This window comes from Pan troglodytes, chromosome 4, assembly GCF_028858775.2.
Source record: "Pan troglodytes isolate AG18354 chromosome 4, NHGRI_mPanTro3-v2.0_pri, whole genome shotgun sequence".
NCBI lineage: Eukaryota > Metazoa > Chordata > Mammalia > Primates > Hominidae > Pan > Pan troglodytes.
Window position 1 is genome coordinate 127,498,327 of NC_072402.2, and position 15,420 is coordinate 127,513,746.

The 15,420-nt window shown below is 35.3% G+C and overlaps 1 protein-coding gene across 4 annotated transcripts in view; it reads left to right on the forward strand.

Annotated features, from left to right (window-relative positions):
- ADAMTS19 (ADAM metallopeptidase with thrombospondin type 1 motif 19) overlaps positions 1-8,062 on the forward strand; it is a 281,046-nt gene extending 272,984 nt beyond the window's left edge. Inside the window, exons 22-23 of one of the 4 annotated variants that reach the window (XM_009449594.5) lie at positions 3,578-3,755; positions 5,722-8,062. In XM_009449594.5, the coding sequence (XP_009447869.2) occupies positions 3,578-3,755; positions 5,722-5,873 (330 nt within the window). In that variant the 3' untranslated portion in view covers positions 5,874-8,062. Of the gene's footprint in view, positions 1-3,577; positions 3,756-5,721 lie in introns of those variants that run through there. The other 3 variants (XM_517910.8, XM_009449596.5, XM_054684567.2) reach the window with 3 other exon arrangements.
- The last annotated feature ends 7,358 nt before the right edge of the window (positions 8,063-15,420 follow it).

Sequence of the window (15,420 nt, forward strand, 5' to 3'; positions counted from 1 at the left end):
AATTGCATGGAAATGATTAGTTTATAAAATAACAAATATTTTTAATAGGATGGAGTCAAATATAAAGTTAAAGAGGTAAACACATGCCAGCCTGGATATAGTGGGATACTGGGCTTTATCTTGTAGGCAATGGTAAACTCAATAACCAAAGATTTTTGTCCAAGGAGCATATATTTGTAAATAAATTTTGAAAGAATGCATTTTCAATTAATATGTGCCATTCATTGGTAGGCTGAGGACTAAAAACAAATCAAACAATAGTACATTAGATTTGAGGTAATGAGGATTTGTGCAGAATGCTTCTTGTGCTAAGAAAAATAAGAAAAGAGATGAGCCCAATGATGATCATAAAGGAAGAATTGATAGCAAAGAGAATGCAATACTAATAGTGACTTAGGAAAATACAGGGGAAAAAAGTATTACAAATGGTATGTCTGTATACTTAAAAGATGACAATCAGAAAATATTTACCAATTTGTAATCAGAATAGAATACACCAAGATAATTCATTTAAATAATTCTAATTGTATTAATAAACCCTTTAAGCAAAATATTGCTTTATCTTTTTACATAGAAAATAAAATGGCTAGTAAATAAATCATTATTTTCAGAAACACAAGCACATTTCCCCTCTTACATATAGTTTTGATACCATAAAATAACAGTATTTTCTCAGACAAATTAGCATCAGACTATTTGTGTCAAAAAACAAATTTAGTGATATATGTATGAAACCAAGAGACTTCCCTGGTAAAAACTGTTACACATCAAATATGTTCTTTGCAAAATATTTTACAAATGAAAATAACATTTAGTTGAAATGCAAGAAATCGGTTAAAAATGCACTTGATTAATAAAAGCCGTATATGACATACCCACAGCCAACATCATACTGAATGGGAAAAAGTTGAATGCATTTCCCCAAAACTGGAACAACATAAGGATACCCACTTACCACTCCTCAACATAGCACTGGAAGTCCTGGCCAGAGCAATCAGGCAAGAGAAAGAAATAAAACATCCAAATTTTAAAAGGGGAAGTCAAATTATCTGTGTTTGCTGATAATAAGTTTGTATACCTAGAAAACTCTAAAGACTCCTTCAAAAGACTCCTAGACTTGATAAATGGCATCAGTGAAGTTTCAGGATACAAAATCAGTGTAGAAGCATGTCTATACACCAATAACATTCAAACTGAGAATGAAATCAAGAAGACGTTCCCATTTACAGTAACCACACACACAAAAGAATTACTTAGGAATACATTTAACTAAGAAGGTGCAAGACCTCTACAAGGAGAGCTGCAAAACACTGATGAAAGAAATAAGTGACACAAACAAAAGGAAGAACATCCCATGCTCATATATTATAAGAATCAATATCATTAAAATGACCATACTACCCAAAGCAATCTAGAGATTCAGCACAAATCCTATCAAATTATCAATGTCATTTTTCACAGAATTAGAAAAAAAAAATCCTGAAGTTCATATAGAACTCCAAAATAGCCTGAATAGCTGAAGCAATCCTAAGTAAAGAACAAAGCTGGAGCCATCACATTACCTGACTTTATGCTACAAGGCTATAGTAACGAAAATAGCATGGTACTGGTACAAATATAGATACACAGATCAAGGGAACAGACAAAAGAACTCAGAAACAAAACCACATACCTATAGCCAACTGATCTTCAACAGAGTCAACAAAAAAATGCAATGAGGAAAGGACAACCCTGTTCAATAAATGATGCTGGAAAAATTGGATAGCCATATGCAGAACAATGAAACTGGACCCCTATCTCTCACCATATACAAAAATTTACTCAAGGTGGATTAAAGACTTGAACATAAGACCTGAAACATAAAATCCTAGAAGAAAACCAAAGAAAATGCTTTTGGACATTGGCATATGCAAGGAATTTATGAGTAAGACCTTAAAAGCAAATGCAACAAAAACAAAAAGGCACAAATGGGACTTAAGTAAACGAAAGAGCTTCTGCACAGCAAAAGAAATAATCAAGAGAGTATACAGAAAACTAACTGAATGGGAGAAAATATTTTCAAACTATGCATCTGACAAGGACTAATACTCAGAATCTGCAAGGAACTCAAACAACTCAACAAACAAAAAAACAAGTAGCCCCATTAAAAAGTGGGCAAAGGACATGAACACACATTCCTCAGGAGAGACACACCAGCAACCCACAAACATATAAAAAATGCTCAACATCACTAATCGTCCAAGAAATGCAAATTAAAACCAAAATGAGATACCATCTCATACCAGTCAGAATGGCTACTATTAAAAAGACAAAAAACAACAGATGTTGGTGAGGATGGAGAGAAAAGGGAATACTTATACATTGTTAGTGAAAATGTAAATAAACACAACCACTATAGAAAACAGTATGGAGGGTTCTCAAAGACCTAAAAATAGAACTACCATTTGACTCAGCAGTCCCACTATTGGGTGTCTATCCAAAGGAAACAAAATCCTTGTATCAAAAAGACACCTCCACTCATGTTTATCACAGCACTATTCATATTAGCAAAGTTACGGAATCAATCAAAGTGTCCACCAACAGATAACTGGATAAAGCAAGTGTGTGCATGTGTGTGTGTTTGCGCGTGTGTGTGTATGTAATAATATGCAGTCAAAAAAGAATGAAATTATGTATTTCACAGCAACATGAATGGAGCTGGAGGCCATTATCCTAAGTGAAATAACTCAGCAACATAAAATCAAATATTGCATGTTCTTACTTGTAAGTGGGAACTAAACAATGGGCCCACGTGGACATAGAGAGAGAGAGAAAATAGACACTGAGGTCTCCAAAAGCAGAGAGTTGAAAATTTACGTATTTGGTACAATGTTCACTGTCTGAGTGGTGGGTATACTAGAAGCCCAAACCTTACCATTTTGCTATATATCCCCTGAATCTATAAAAATAAAAAAGAGGAAAAAAGTACCTTTTACCTGAGAAATTCAGATTATCAAATATTTTTATTAGCATAATACTAACATCATCTAATCTACCAAGAAAAAGCAATTACTTTAATAACATATCTGGCTAAGACATCTTGATATTATTTATAAACATTTTAAGGCCAGAGAAAATAAGGCAGATGAGTATATTTAAAGACTGTAACAAGGATCCAGCTCTAAAAGTAGACATGTGCTAACTTCTGAACATCGATGATTAAATTAAGTAATAATAAATCAATTATTTGTTTGCAAACCATGTGTTAGACCTTTGAAAGCTGTCTGCTCAAGCATTACTGGTGTCATTCACTCTCTTTCTCTTCAAGTCATACTGTACCTTTTTCTTTATCCTTCTTTACTCTTATGTCCTTTTCATTACCCAAAACTCTGTCTTAGATCAGCCAGAGGTTCTCAAAGGCATTGTGCCCAATTTATGAGCATCAATGTTTCTGACCCATGTTTTGCATTGACTGTGAATGTCGCAGCTCATATTTAATTTTAAGAAACATTTAGAGAATGTTGCCACACCCTAGAAGATAATAACCGCAAAAAATAAAAATAAAAAAGAACCTTAACAAACCTTGTATTTCTCCTAGTGCTCAATTACCTGTGGCAAAGGAATGCAGTCCCGTGTAATCCAATGCATGCATAAGATCACAGGAAGACATGGAAATGAATGTTTTTCCTCAGAAAAACCTGCAGCATACAGGCCATGCCACCTTCAACCCTGCAATGAGAAAATTAATGTAAATACCATAACATCACCCAGACTGGGTAAGCAGACAAAAAAAAAAAGATGCTTTTGAGAAACATAGAAATGCTTATGGCTTCTTGTATTTTGTATATTACTTTAAACCTTGATAGTTGTAAACCTATACTGATTATTTTGGTTTGGACTAAATTGGATCCATTTAAATATGATTTCGTCCAAATGGTCAGGTGGGTAAAAAAGTCCTAAAAAGTTAAACTGCTTTGATTCCCAAAGTTGTCCAATCAGAGCCAGGTCCAGGAAATAATGCCACACCACCCCAGGTCTTTTTGTAACCAAAATTTAGACTCGGATCAATCCCATGGCAGAACTATCCATTAAGTTAATATCTGTGGAAAGATGAGATTGTAGTGTAAGCCTTAGATTTCTCCGTGGTTAATAGCCTTCCTTGTGATCTGAGTATAAATTATTCTTTGGAGGGACACAGACTAAAAAATGTCTTTCAAGAAGAATGGGTGCATGGATCTACACCATTAAACAAGAAGTTCTATTTTCTTTTTAAGTTTCGAGAATATGATACTAAATAAAAAATACATTCTAGTAATATTGACTATATTGATGTTTACATTGTTTTATGTTATGAAATGCCTTCATATATATATCCTCAATTTCTGTTATTTAATCTAACCCATAATTGAGAATTAGACTACATATTTTAAGTAGATATAGCCTACACTTGCCTAACAAATACTAATGAATGATTTAGCATTTACATCTGTGACTATTAGTAGCATTTAACAGCACTCCTGCCTGATTGTCAGTGGGTTAATTTATATTTCATACCTTTGGTTTTAACCTGTGCATATAATCTCCAGGGGAACAATTGGAATCATACAAAATAATATTACCAAAATGTAAGGAGATAAATTATCATATGTATTTTTCCAGGCATAAGACTCAATCAAATGTGAAAGCTTGGTTTCTTCATGGAAATACAAAAATTCTCTTTTTAGGGCCAAATAATTAACTAACATTCCTAAGAAATAATCAGTTCAAGGTGAATAACACTAATTAAGACAAAAAGTTAAGCAATTCTAGAGCAGATGTACTAAATCCATTTATTCAATAGCAGTATAATTCCTTTCTCCAACAGTTAGTTGGAGTCCTTGAAATATTACATGGCGGAAAATAATGGATTAAAAGAAAAATTTTGTTAAAATTGCATTTTCTCTATTTATTATTCCTTGAAGGTATACCCCAAAATACAGAAGCACAATGGTTAGGAAAATCTAAGGTTTTTAAAAATAGAATAATTATATTAGAATATGATTCATTCTCATATGCAAAAGAAATAATTGTAGCAGGAGTGACTTTCATTATGCATTCCAGAACACACTGTTTTACAAAAAAGGAGGCCAAGTCTACATGACCAAATATTCTATACCAAGTTCTTCTCATTTCAAACACTTCAACTATTGCTGTAAATCTCAGTCGCTTGTGATGATATGCATTGATTTTTATAGAAGCCTGAAATCACAGCTCCAGATAATCCATTTAGATGTGTCTGTTATCTGGGGAAACTAGGAATATGAAATAACTGTGAGCATATTTTTACTTTGCTGTTTCCTTGTAATTTCAACCCCAATAATAGTATTTATTAATTTGTATTCCCATAAAGGTAGATATATTGAGCACATTTATTTTTCTTTTTAATTTTCTCTACTAAAATTCAAAAGCAACTTAAATGCAAGCTATGAAACTGAAGCTTAAAAAGTACAACACACTGAACCTGGGAATTATATCTTTAATAGGCCTAAAAACATTTATAAGTAAAAATATTATTCATTCTTTACTTTTTAATCATAGGAGGTGTGTATGTGTGTGTATCTCTTTCTTGTTTAAATTCCAGAAGGTAATATAAATGAACCAAAGAGAGTGTACAAAATCCGCCCCACTTAAACGCTTGAAGTTGGTTTTTACTGACATATATGATATCTGCATGGAGTGAATTCACTATGTTCTGTTTCACAGCTGCTCTGACTTTCAAGTGCCTGGGAGATCAGTGGCCAGTGTACTGCCGAGTGATACGTGAAAAGAACCTATGTCAGGACATGCGGTGGTATCAGCGCTGCTGTGAAACATGCAGGGACTTCTATGCCCAAAAGCTGCAGCAGAAGAGTTGACCTCTAGCAGGCTGGCTGGATCACAGCTCTTTGCAATTACATTATTTATAAACACACACACTAGCATGTTTTTCAGACCAAATATTATCAGATTACATATAATTTAATCAAATTAATTTATTTTTTTGCCTGCCAAACATCCAATGTGGTGCTTGTTTTGGTTACACAAACATTTTGATTTATACTATATGGCTTCATAAATAATTTTATATGAATGAATTAGTTTGATCCAGTAATATAATAAAAAGAAAAAGGAAAAAAATAGATCATTATACTTAAAACAATGTTTCATTGTTTGTTAGGGCTATCTCTAAGGTGCTACTCTCTCCCCACCAATAACATTGAATTATCCAGAATGTATACTGACTTAGCATAATAGTTTAGGTGTATATGAAGAGAAACTATTTTTGTTTTTTTGGTGTCCTGCTGCAGAATTAGCCCATTTTCTGTCACCTGCAGGAGATGTGTAAACATAATGAACCTCATGCTGTTGAACAGGTTTTTAGAGAATGTATTATGAATTTGGTTCAGATTTATAGACATCCATAGGAAAAATTCTGCTGTAATTATAACCTTATTTTGATATGGAAAAGAAAAGTCAAAATAGAGACTTTGATCATGTTCATGAACATGTACTTGAACACAAGTATTGTAACAATGAAACACTGTAATGATTTACACTGAATCACAATTGCACTGTTGATATAGTGTAGAGAAATCGTTAGAAATGGTGACATCTTACAAAAAATGTGTATTATTTTAACATGTTATCACTAGATTTTAGCTTTTTTTAAATATTTTTAACAAAGAAAACATTGATCCATCCATTTCCCTGTATCTTTTTAGCAGATTTATTAAAGAGTATAGTACTTAGCCTCACGAATCATAATTAGAAAATTTACTAGTATTTCTCAGCCTTTTCCCTAGGAACAAGGAAAAACAGAAAGCATATAATACGGTGGTCATTTCATTGTGTTTTTCTTCCTTTTAAAAATTAAAAAGTTTTACAATTATGTGAAACGTTCAAAAGCCAGCTTAAAATTTTTCTTGTGAGAAAATATTGTACATGATTCACATGATTTCTTAGATTTTTCAATAAAATATGTAAAACTTCCCATTGAGAGACAATTCTTCATAGACTTGTCACATATCCACATGTCTGATGAACAAAGGTACTGTCTACTTTTGTTCTGGAGTATCTTCTAGAGGATGTTTATAGAGTGAACTGCCTTGGAAGATAGTATCTCTCTTGGGAGCAAAGGGCAAACATGCTTCTCATTATAAAAGTTTCAGGTTCCCTAAAGTTGGGGTTTCTTTACTATAAGACAATCCAATGCATGTTCTGAGGTCACCTGGCTCTCTTCATGTCACCTTTTGGGAAATGGGGCTCAAGGAGCCAGTACAGGAAAAGCTGATTCCCTGGCTACTACTATCGCTGTGAGTAATAAAGTCCTTTGTCTCTAATGCAGGAGTCTCATGTCTTCTACCCTGAAATCATAACAGGCTAACTTGATAAGTTGCAAGTAAGGTAAAACCTCAAAAGCTTCACAGTTCTTTACATTTCTGTCATTAATATTTTTCACCTTCATTTTAATAAATGTGTTTTAATATCGAGGTCACCTTTTTCCTAGATTGACCGTTCCTATGTAAGTCCTTTAATTTAATTGCTGAGATATAGGGTTAACCAATATCAACAAATTTTATGTGAAATAGTAGACGAATGGGAGAAGGAAAAATTGAAATAGTAAGTTCCATCCCTTGACTCCTGAATCCATAAATCTAGGTAGAAATAGCACCATGTGTTGGTTGATAGTTCAGAAAATATACATCTTAGAGAACATTATCTCAGACTCCAAAGTGTTTTCATCCACCTGGTAGGAGACTAAACCTTTCTTAAAAAGACATATCATTCTGTTAGGCCATCTGCTTCGGGGTGATGGGGAGCATGGTACTATGAGAGATTTACACAACAGTGAGCCCCTGTCCACACTTTATTTGCTGTCACACAAGTTCCTTGAACAAAAACAATATTGTATGAAATACCCTAACAGTGAGTGAGACATTTGTTTAGTCCACAGACGGTATTTTGGCAGAAGCATCACAAACTGGGAAAGCAAATTTATTTTCAGATCAACTGACTACTTCTGCAAGAACAAGCCACGGCCTCTTCTGTGATAGGCGTCTAATGTAATCAACCTACAACCAAGATGGTGTGTTGCTTCTCCCATAGAAGGGTACCATAATGTCTTCTCTGCTATTATTAGGTGGAACCCTCAGCAGTGACTGTAGATAGATTGACCTTGGTGAAAATAAGTTCATGTTGCTTAGCTCATGCATAATCTCCACTCCTGCCACCATTATCTCTTTATTTTTGAGGGTATTGGTCGAGGACAGAGGTGCATGGAAGAGACTGATGAACATTAAAAGAACATGTCATCTTATCCACCTGATGATTGAGATCAGTTTCTCCTGAGTATGCTGTTTGGTGAACATTCAAATGAAATATAAGTATATAAACAATTCAAGGAGTTCTATCCCCATTCTTTTTCCTCAGAACTTCATTATTACCAGTTTTTATCATGCTCCTTTCAAGTTCCTACCAAACCCATTAGACACAGCCCATAAATCAGTGCATATCCATACTTCTGGCTGTTTTTTCTTCCAGTCAAAATAAACAGCCAGATGCACAGCTTGAATTCCTTCTGTGAGGATTTTTCTTACTAATCATTCAGGTCACCTCTGTGCAGGGTTGTAGAGCTACAGCTGTCTACTCCTGGTTATGCTAGCATATTGTGAAGAACCATTAGTAAACCAGGACCAAATGTTTTCTGTCTCAGTCAATTCGTTATAATAAATTCTCTATGAGGCTGTGTGGGTTGAGAGAGTGGAGGCAATGTAGCAGTAGTAGGACCCTTAACCATCAGATCCAATTATTCAAGGAACTTATGCCTTCAGCTTGTGCTCAAGACTAATCTTGTACCCTTGATGATGGAGTGATATTCTGCGCAGGTAACCTGGGTGGTGTCAGACACCACCCAGGTTATAATGAGCAGCTCAAGCAAGTTACATGGGAATTTGGTGACCTGTGGTCAAGCATTAAACATTTACTAGCATTTCAATGCAAACCAGAAATAGTTTTTCAAAACAGAAATAATTATTTGTAAAAAGGACACAGCTTTCTCCAAAGTTATTAAGACCTCACTGTGATTCACCAACAGGATCCTGCCAGAAGCTCCATATAGGATCCTTATGTGCCACTGATTCTTTAAGTACCATCATATCTGCTGTGCCATATTGCCTAAATAGCAGAGTAGCTTCTATTGCAACCTGAACTGATTATAGATGCTCTCCTTATTCTGTGCACTACATGAAACTGGAAGTCTTTGGGATTACTCAGTAATAATGTGTAAAGTAGCATTCCAAAATGAGTTATACATTGTCACAGCCCAAATGGGATGTGTGTCTCTTAGGAAGGGCTAGAGGCAGGAATTTGTCCTTTACTTAGAAGGGATATCTCAACATGTCACTGAATTCCTAGAAATTTTACCAAGCTGTGAAATTCCTGAAGTTTTTGAGGAACCATTCTCAAAGAGAACTGGCCTCCCCTTCATTCAGGGAGTTGTGGGTCTGAGAATCATCTCTCCAATGAAAACTGAAAAAGGGAATGCAATTATCTGGTATGGTGATTCATATCCAACTTGTGTTCACTAAGTATAGAGATATAATGGTTATATAAATCAAGAAACACTTTAGTAGAATGCCCACATATTTCAGTCCTAAGGACTCCCTGGTCAATTGGCCAATACCAAAAATTTTTGCAGGTCAAACCGTTCCTGTCTTATTCTGGTTGGACTGCTATACCAAAGTACCTTAGACTGGCTAATTTATAAACAGAAATGTATTGCTCATGGTTCTGGTAATTGGGAAGTCCAAGATCAAGCACCAGCAGATTTGGTGTCTGGCAAGGACATGTTCATCATAAATGGTGCCTTCGTTTTGTCCTGACATGGCAGAAGGGGTAAGGATGCTCGCTAAAGACTTTTGTAAGGGGTTACTTCCATTCATGAGAGCTCTGCCTTGTGATTTAATCATGTCCTTAAGGCTCTACCTCTTAGTGCTATCACAGTGGGTATTAAGTTTCAACATATTAATTTTGTGGGGGTGGCAGGGGGAACCAACATTCAGACCATAGCAATTCCCTTTACTACATTGAATCCGCTGCTCCTTATAATATCCATGCACGCATGGTCTTTGGAAGTTAAATCCTGTCACTTGGTTCCTGGCCATATGGAACTTATTATACTCATTAAATTCTATAAGATCAGTTCTATGGCAGCATTTCCCAACGTTATTCCTGGCTTCCAGAGAATAGCCACTACAGAGTTCTTTAAGGATTCCAACGCTGCCTTCACCACTGTATCTTTCAAAGCCTTGATTAGGGAATGCCCTCTGGGCCCTCTTGGGGAATATATTTAACAGGTGGATGAACATAACTATCATATTAAAACCAATCTTCCTAAATGTATACCTTTATACTACATTGTAGCAAAGAAGTCTGGCATCTCAACTTTGCTCAATATGAACCACTATTGGGCCCAGTTTTCAGTCAAACTGTTAGAATTACTCTCAGTCACATCAACTAACACGTTAAATCCAGAATCTCTACTTACCACACACATATCAAAAAAAATTCAAGCTAATCCAAGATTGTATATCTTCCATCGTAATCTAACATCCGTAAGAAACATCCCCACACAGTTTATATGACTTTGCAAAATCTCATGATTCTTTTAGAACCTTAAAGTACAACCTTAAGAAACATCCCCACACAGTTTATATGACTTTGCAAAATCTCATAATTCTTTTAGAACCTTAAAGTACAACCTCATCAGTCACAGTTTTTACCTGGTCCCCTTGGCTCTTCCAGGACTTAAGTCTGAGTATGGATTTAGAAGACATGACAGATAGGGAAAGGTCCTGAGGAAAATCAGCAGTACAATTAAAAAAGGTTTGCCGTATTGAGGTGCCTCAACACAGTAAAGACTGTGTGTGTCAAACCCATAGTTAACATCATATTAAACAGAGAAAAGCTGAAAACTTTTCATCTAAAAATGGTAACAATCAAGGAAGCCTACACCACTCTTACTCAACATAGTGCTGAGAATCACAGCCAGAGAAATTACAGAAGAGAAAGAAACAAAGGGCATACAAATTGGAAAGGAAGAAGTAAAATTTGGCCCTGTTTGCAGACGAGATGATCTTATGTATTAAAAAAACCTAAATACTCTTAGAACTGATAAACAAATTCAGTAAAATCTCAGGATACAAAATCAATACACAAAAATCAATAGTGCTTCTACATGCTAACAATGACAACCTGGAAAAGACATCAAGGAAGCAATCCCATTTACATTAGCTCCAAAAAATAAAAATAAAATAAAATACCTGGGAGTAAATTTAACCAATGAAGTAAACAATCTCTACACATAAAACAAACTATAAAACACTGATGAAAGAAATTGAATAAGACACATACAAATGGAAAGGCATCCCATAGCCATGAACTGGAAAAAAATAATCTTGTTAAAATGACCATACTCCCCCAAACAATCTACAGATTCAATGAAATCGTTATCAAAGTGGCAATGACAGTCTTCACAGAAATACAAAAGGCAATTCTAAAATTTGTATGAAACCATAAAAAAGGCTTCCATGGTTATTGCAGCACTATTTACAATAGTCAAGATATGGAATCAACCCAAGTATCTATCAACAGATGAATACATAAAGAAAATGTGGTATATATAGACAATGGAATACAGCTCAGCCATAAAAAAGAATAAAATCCTATCATTTGCAGCAACATAGATGAGCCTAGAGGACATTATATTACATAAAACAGGCAAGAAACAGAAAGTTAAACACTACATGCCTCACTCAAATGCAGAAACTAAAATATGTTGATCTCATAGAAGTAAAGAGTAGAACAGAGGTTGCCAGAGGCTGGGAATGGTAGGGGAAAAGGGGATAGAGAGAGATTTATTAAAGGAAGCAAAATTACAGCTAGATAGGAGGAATAACCTCTAGTGTTCTATATCACTGTAGGATGACCATAGTTAACATTAATATATATTTTCAAACAGCTAGAAGAAAAAGGATATTGAACATTCCCAACAGAAAGAAATGATCAGTGTTTGAGATGCTGGATATGCTAATTACCTTGATCTGATAACTATATGTTGTAAGTACTGAAACATCACTATGTACCCCCAAAATATGTAAATATGTGGCTATATATATGTGTGTGTGTGTGTAACTATTATGTATCAATTTTTAAGATAAAAATATTTAAAGGTTTTATTTCAAAGCAGTCACAGAAGCTTTTTCTGCTCCCAACTTAGACCTTGAACTGTGACTTTAAATCTCATCTTATCATTTTCTTTCTCTAAGTTCTTCAGCACATTTAGAAGTAATGAATCAACTCCACAGTCATTATTCTCTTTGTTTCTGTGAAACGGTCCTAATGCAGCAGATACTTGGTAACTCTGCACATTGCCTCTGTAGCCACTTAGATTATACAGGCACTAGGGGTGACTATAGGTGAGAATTTAAATAACTGTTGAATCACTGCATGCCATGGATGGCCAGGATCCCACTTACCCCTGGTAATAGGGTCATTCATGTCTTTAAATCTAGTCAGATAAGAGAACCAGTTTCAAATTTTATTTTTAAAGTTCTATTCCCTGGAAGCACTTCTAGCTGGTTCAGTCAGCAGAGCAGTTTCAGAGGGTTATAGGATAATGTAGTTGAGCTCACACAACTGTGAGAGGAGACGGGAAACTGAAGGGCTGTAAGAGGAGTTGGAGGATTAGAGGAGTCACCAGCCAATCAATCCAAGGAGCAGGCACAGCCAGCTAAGAAAAACTCTGAAAGGGTAGTCTGCAAGGAGATCTATGGGATATTGTTGCCTCTGTGCACTTTCCTTCTTTATAGGTTCACAGCCAACATCTGGTAGTGAATCTGACTTTTCTGTTGGTCAACAGGACCAACAGTTGGAAAGAAAAAACGGGTCTGGAGTTCAAGAGAGCAAAGTCAGGCTGCAGTCTGCCAGGCAAATACTGCATCTGTCTAAAAGAGACTTTCAGGTTAATGGATACTGTTTCAATTTTGCCTTCAGAATCTCATGGAAGTCCCTCTTTTGGTCGATTCTCACCTAGAATCACACAGGGAAGGGGGACTCTGGGAAACATAATTGATTTTTTAACTATAGATTGTTAATATGGCTTTAATTTTTAATTTTTCCCATTTTAGTTTTATAGCAGTTATACCTAAAGTGAAAAATACATGTTCATATGTACTCTCAAAATAACAGCAAACTTTTTTAGTGCTTAATATATGCTGAGCATTCTGTTGGCCACTATACATATTACATCTCACAGCAACCTTTAAGGTACCGTTAATATCTGTTTTTAGCTGAGGAAACCGAACCTCAGTGAGACTCAGAATGTTGCCCAAGAACACAATTTAGTTGGATCTATAGAGGCTCCCTATTACATAAATACTGTGCATTCAATTATTCTAATTGCCACCCTTATTTACCAATTTTGAAAATATAAGAAATGCACAGGATTTATATAACCCAATCACAGTCTTTCTTTGTAATCAAAACTATGCAAATAATTTCTAAATTATCTCAGTTTGATGAACCTTGATGGCTCATCTGATCATTGAACAGGCACTGGAGCTGGAAATACTTTCAGATATTTCCACTGGCTTTCAGTGATCTTGAAAGCTAGAAAGAAAAAAGAAAAAAGAGAGAGAATAAAAGGGGAAAATGTGAATTATTAGGCTGGTGCAAAAGTATTTGCAATTACTTTTAGTGGCAAAAACCACAATTACTTTTGCACCAACCTAACAACAGATAAACAGTTTTGCCTGATGAAGCTGTATTTAATTCTATTTTTCCAATTCTTGTGGTTCAGAAACAATTACTATGGATGCAAATCCATCCATGGGAAAATGGTACTGTAATTTTTTTAAATGCTGTAAAGAAAGAGCAAATGATTAGTTGCATGGTAAGAGTTGAGAGGCCTCAGATACCCACATTCCCACCATACTGCTCTTCCAATATAGTAACTCTTTATTTATATGTGTTTATACCCTACATCACTCTTGAACAAAGGTATTATTGACAATAAGGGACTAGATACCCTAAGCCAGTATTTTTTTAAATTATGATCAAGTAACTTATTTTTTTAAGAGTTAACAGGAAAACAATGAAGGAGTTGTTATGTGATCAGATAAATTTTGAAAATGTTCGAGTTAACAAAACAGAATCTCTCCACCTTCAAGATGAGCTTATGAACTATAAACTACCAGAAGAGAATTATAGAGGATGTCATTTTGGGCAATGGAATCCTTTTTTTTCACTGAGTATGGTTGGAATACAGATTTTTAAATGGAGCACCAAGACATTTTTTTAAAGTTTAATTGGATTATCAACTTTCAATCATAGTTAAGTCCTAATAGACTGGAAGAGACAACAGCAATCATTATTTATTGAGCAAAGGGCTTCATTAGGGTCTTCAGACATGACTCATTTGGAAGAGGCCATGTTATAGGGCTGCTCTTTTGTGAAGTATCCTTTAGTGTAAAGGCCCTTAAAACAAAAATGTGAAATATAGCATCAAACAAAAGATAAGAAGATGAGAGTAGAAATAAATCACTGTAAGGTTTCAAAGGAGAGAAAAATGATACCTACTAGCAAAAATATGTAAAGGTTTTGTAAAAGGCTAGGTATCAGCGATGACCCATGAATGACAATTAGGAGGTAGTCAACAGCCACGGATGGGAAGGAAGGTTCCAGGCAGCAGAGCTGGCATTAGCAGAGACACAGGTTCTCACTTATAACTGAGGGCTAAGAAATGCCCACACATGGATATAAAGATGGAAACAACAGACACTGGGGGCTTTATAAGGGGGGAGAAAAGAAGGGGGACAAGGGCTGAAAAACCATCTATTGATACTACGTTCACTGTTTGGGTAATGGGTTCACTAGAAGCCCAGACCCCACCATTATGCAATATACTCATGTAATAAACTTGCACCTTTACCCCCTGAATCTATACTTTAAAAAGTAAAAGCTTGATTTCCTGATTTTCAGTCATTTAGGCTACCTACAGGGATAGCAATGAGAAATAAGAATTGATGGTTTTGGGGTAAAGACAGACAAAGGATGGTGGGAGAAGATGGAGAGGCTGAGACTAAACTTGTAAGTAGAACGAGACAGTATTGAAGCCTCGGGCAACTAGGGAATGACAGAAGTATTGAAAGGAAGGATGCCTAAGGAAAACTGAAGGCTCATACCACCTACCTCATGCTTTGGCTAAGGAAAAAGCCTAATCAAATATATTTGGATCTAGGTTCTGTGTCTCTACTTGCCAATATAGAGAGCCAAAGACAAGTAAATTTCTTCTTGAAGGTGTGTGTTATTCCCCAAAGAATCTTTTAGGAAGAGCAAGCAGCCTGAGAAATATTTGTTCATTAG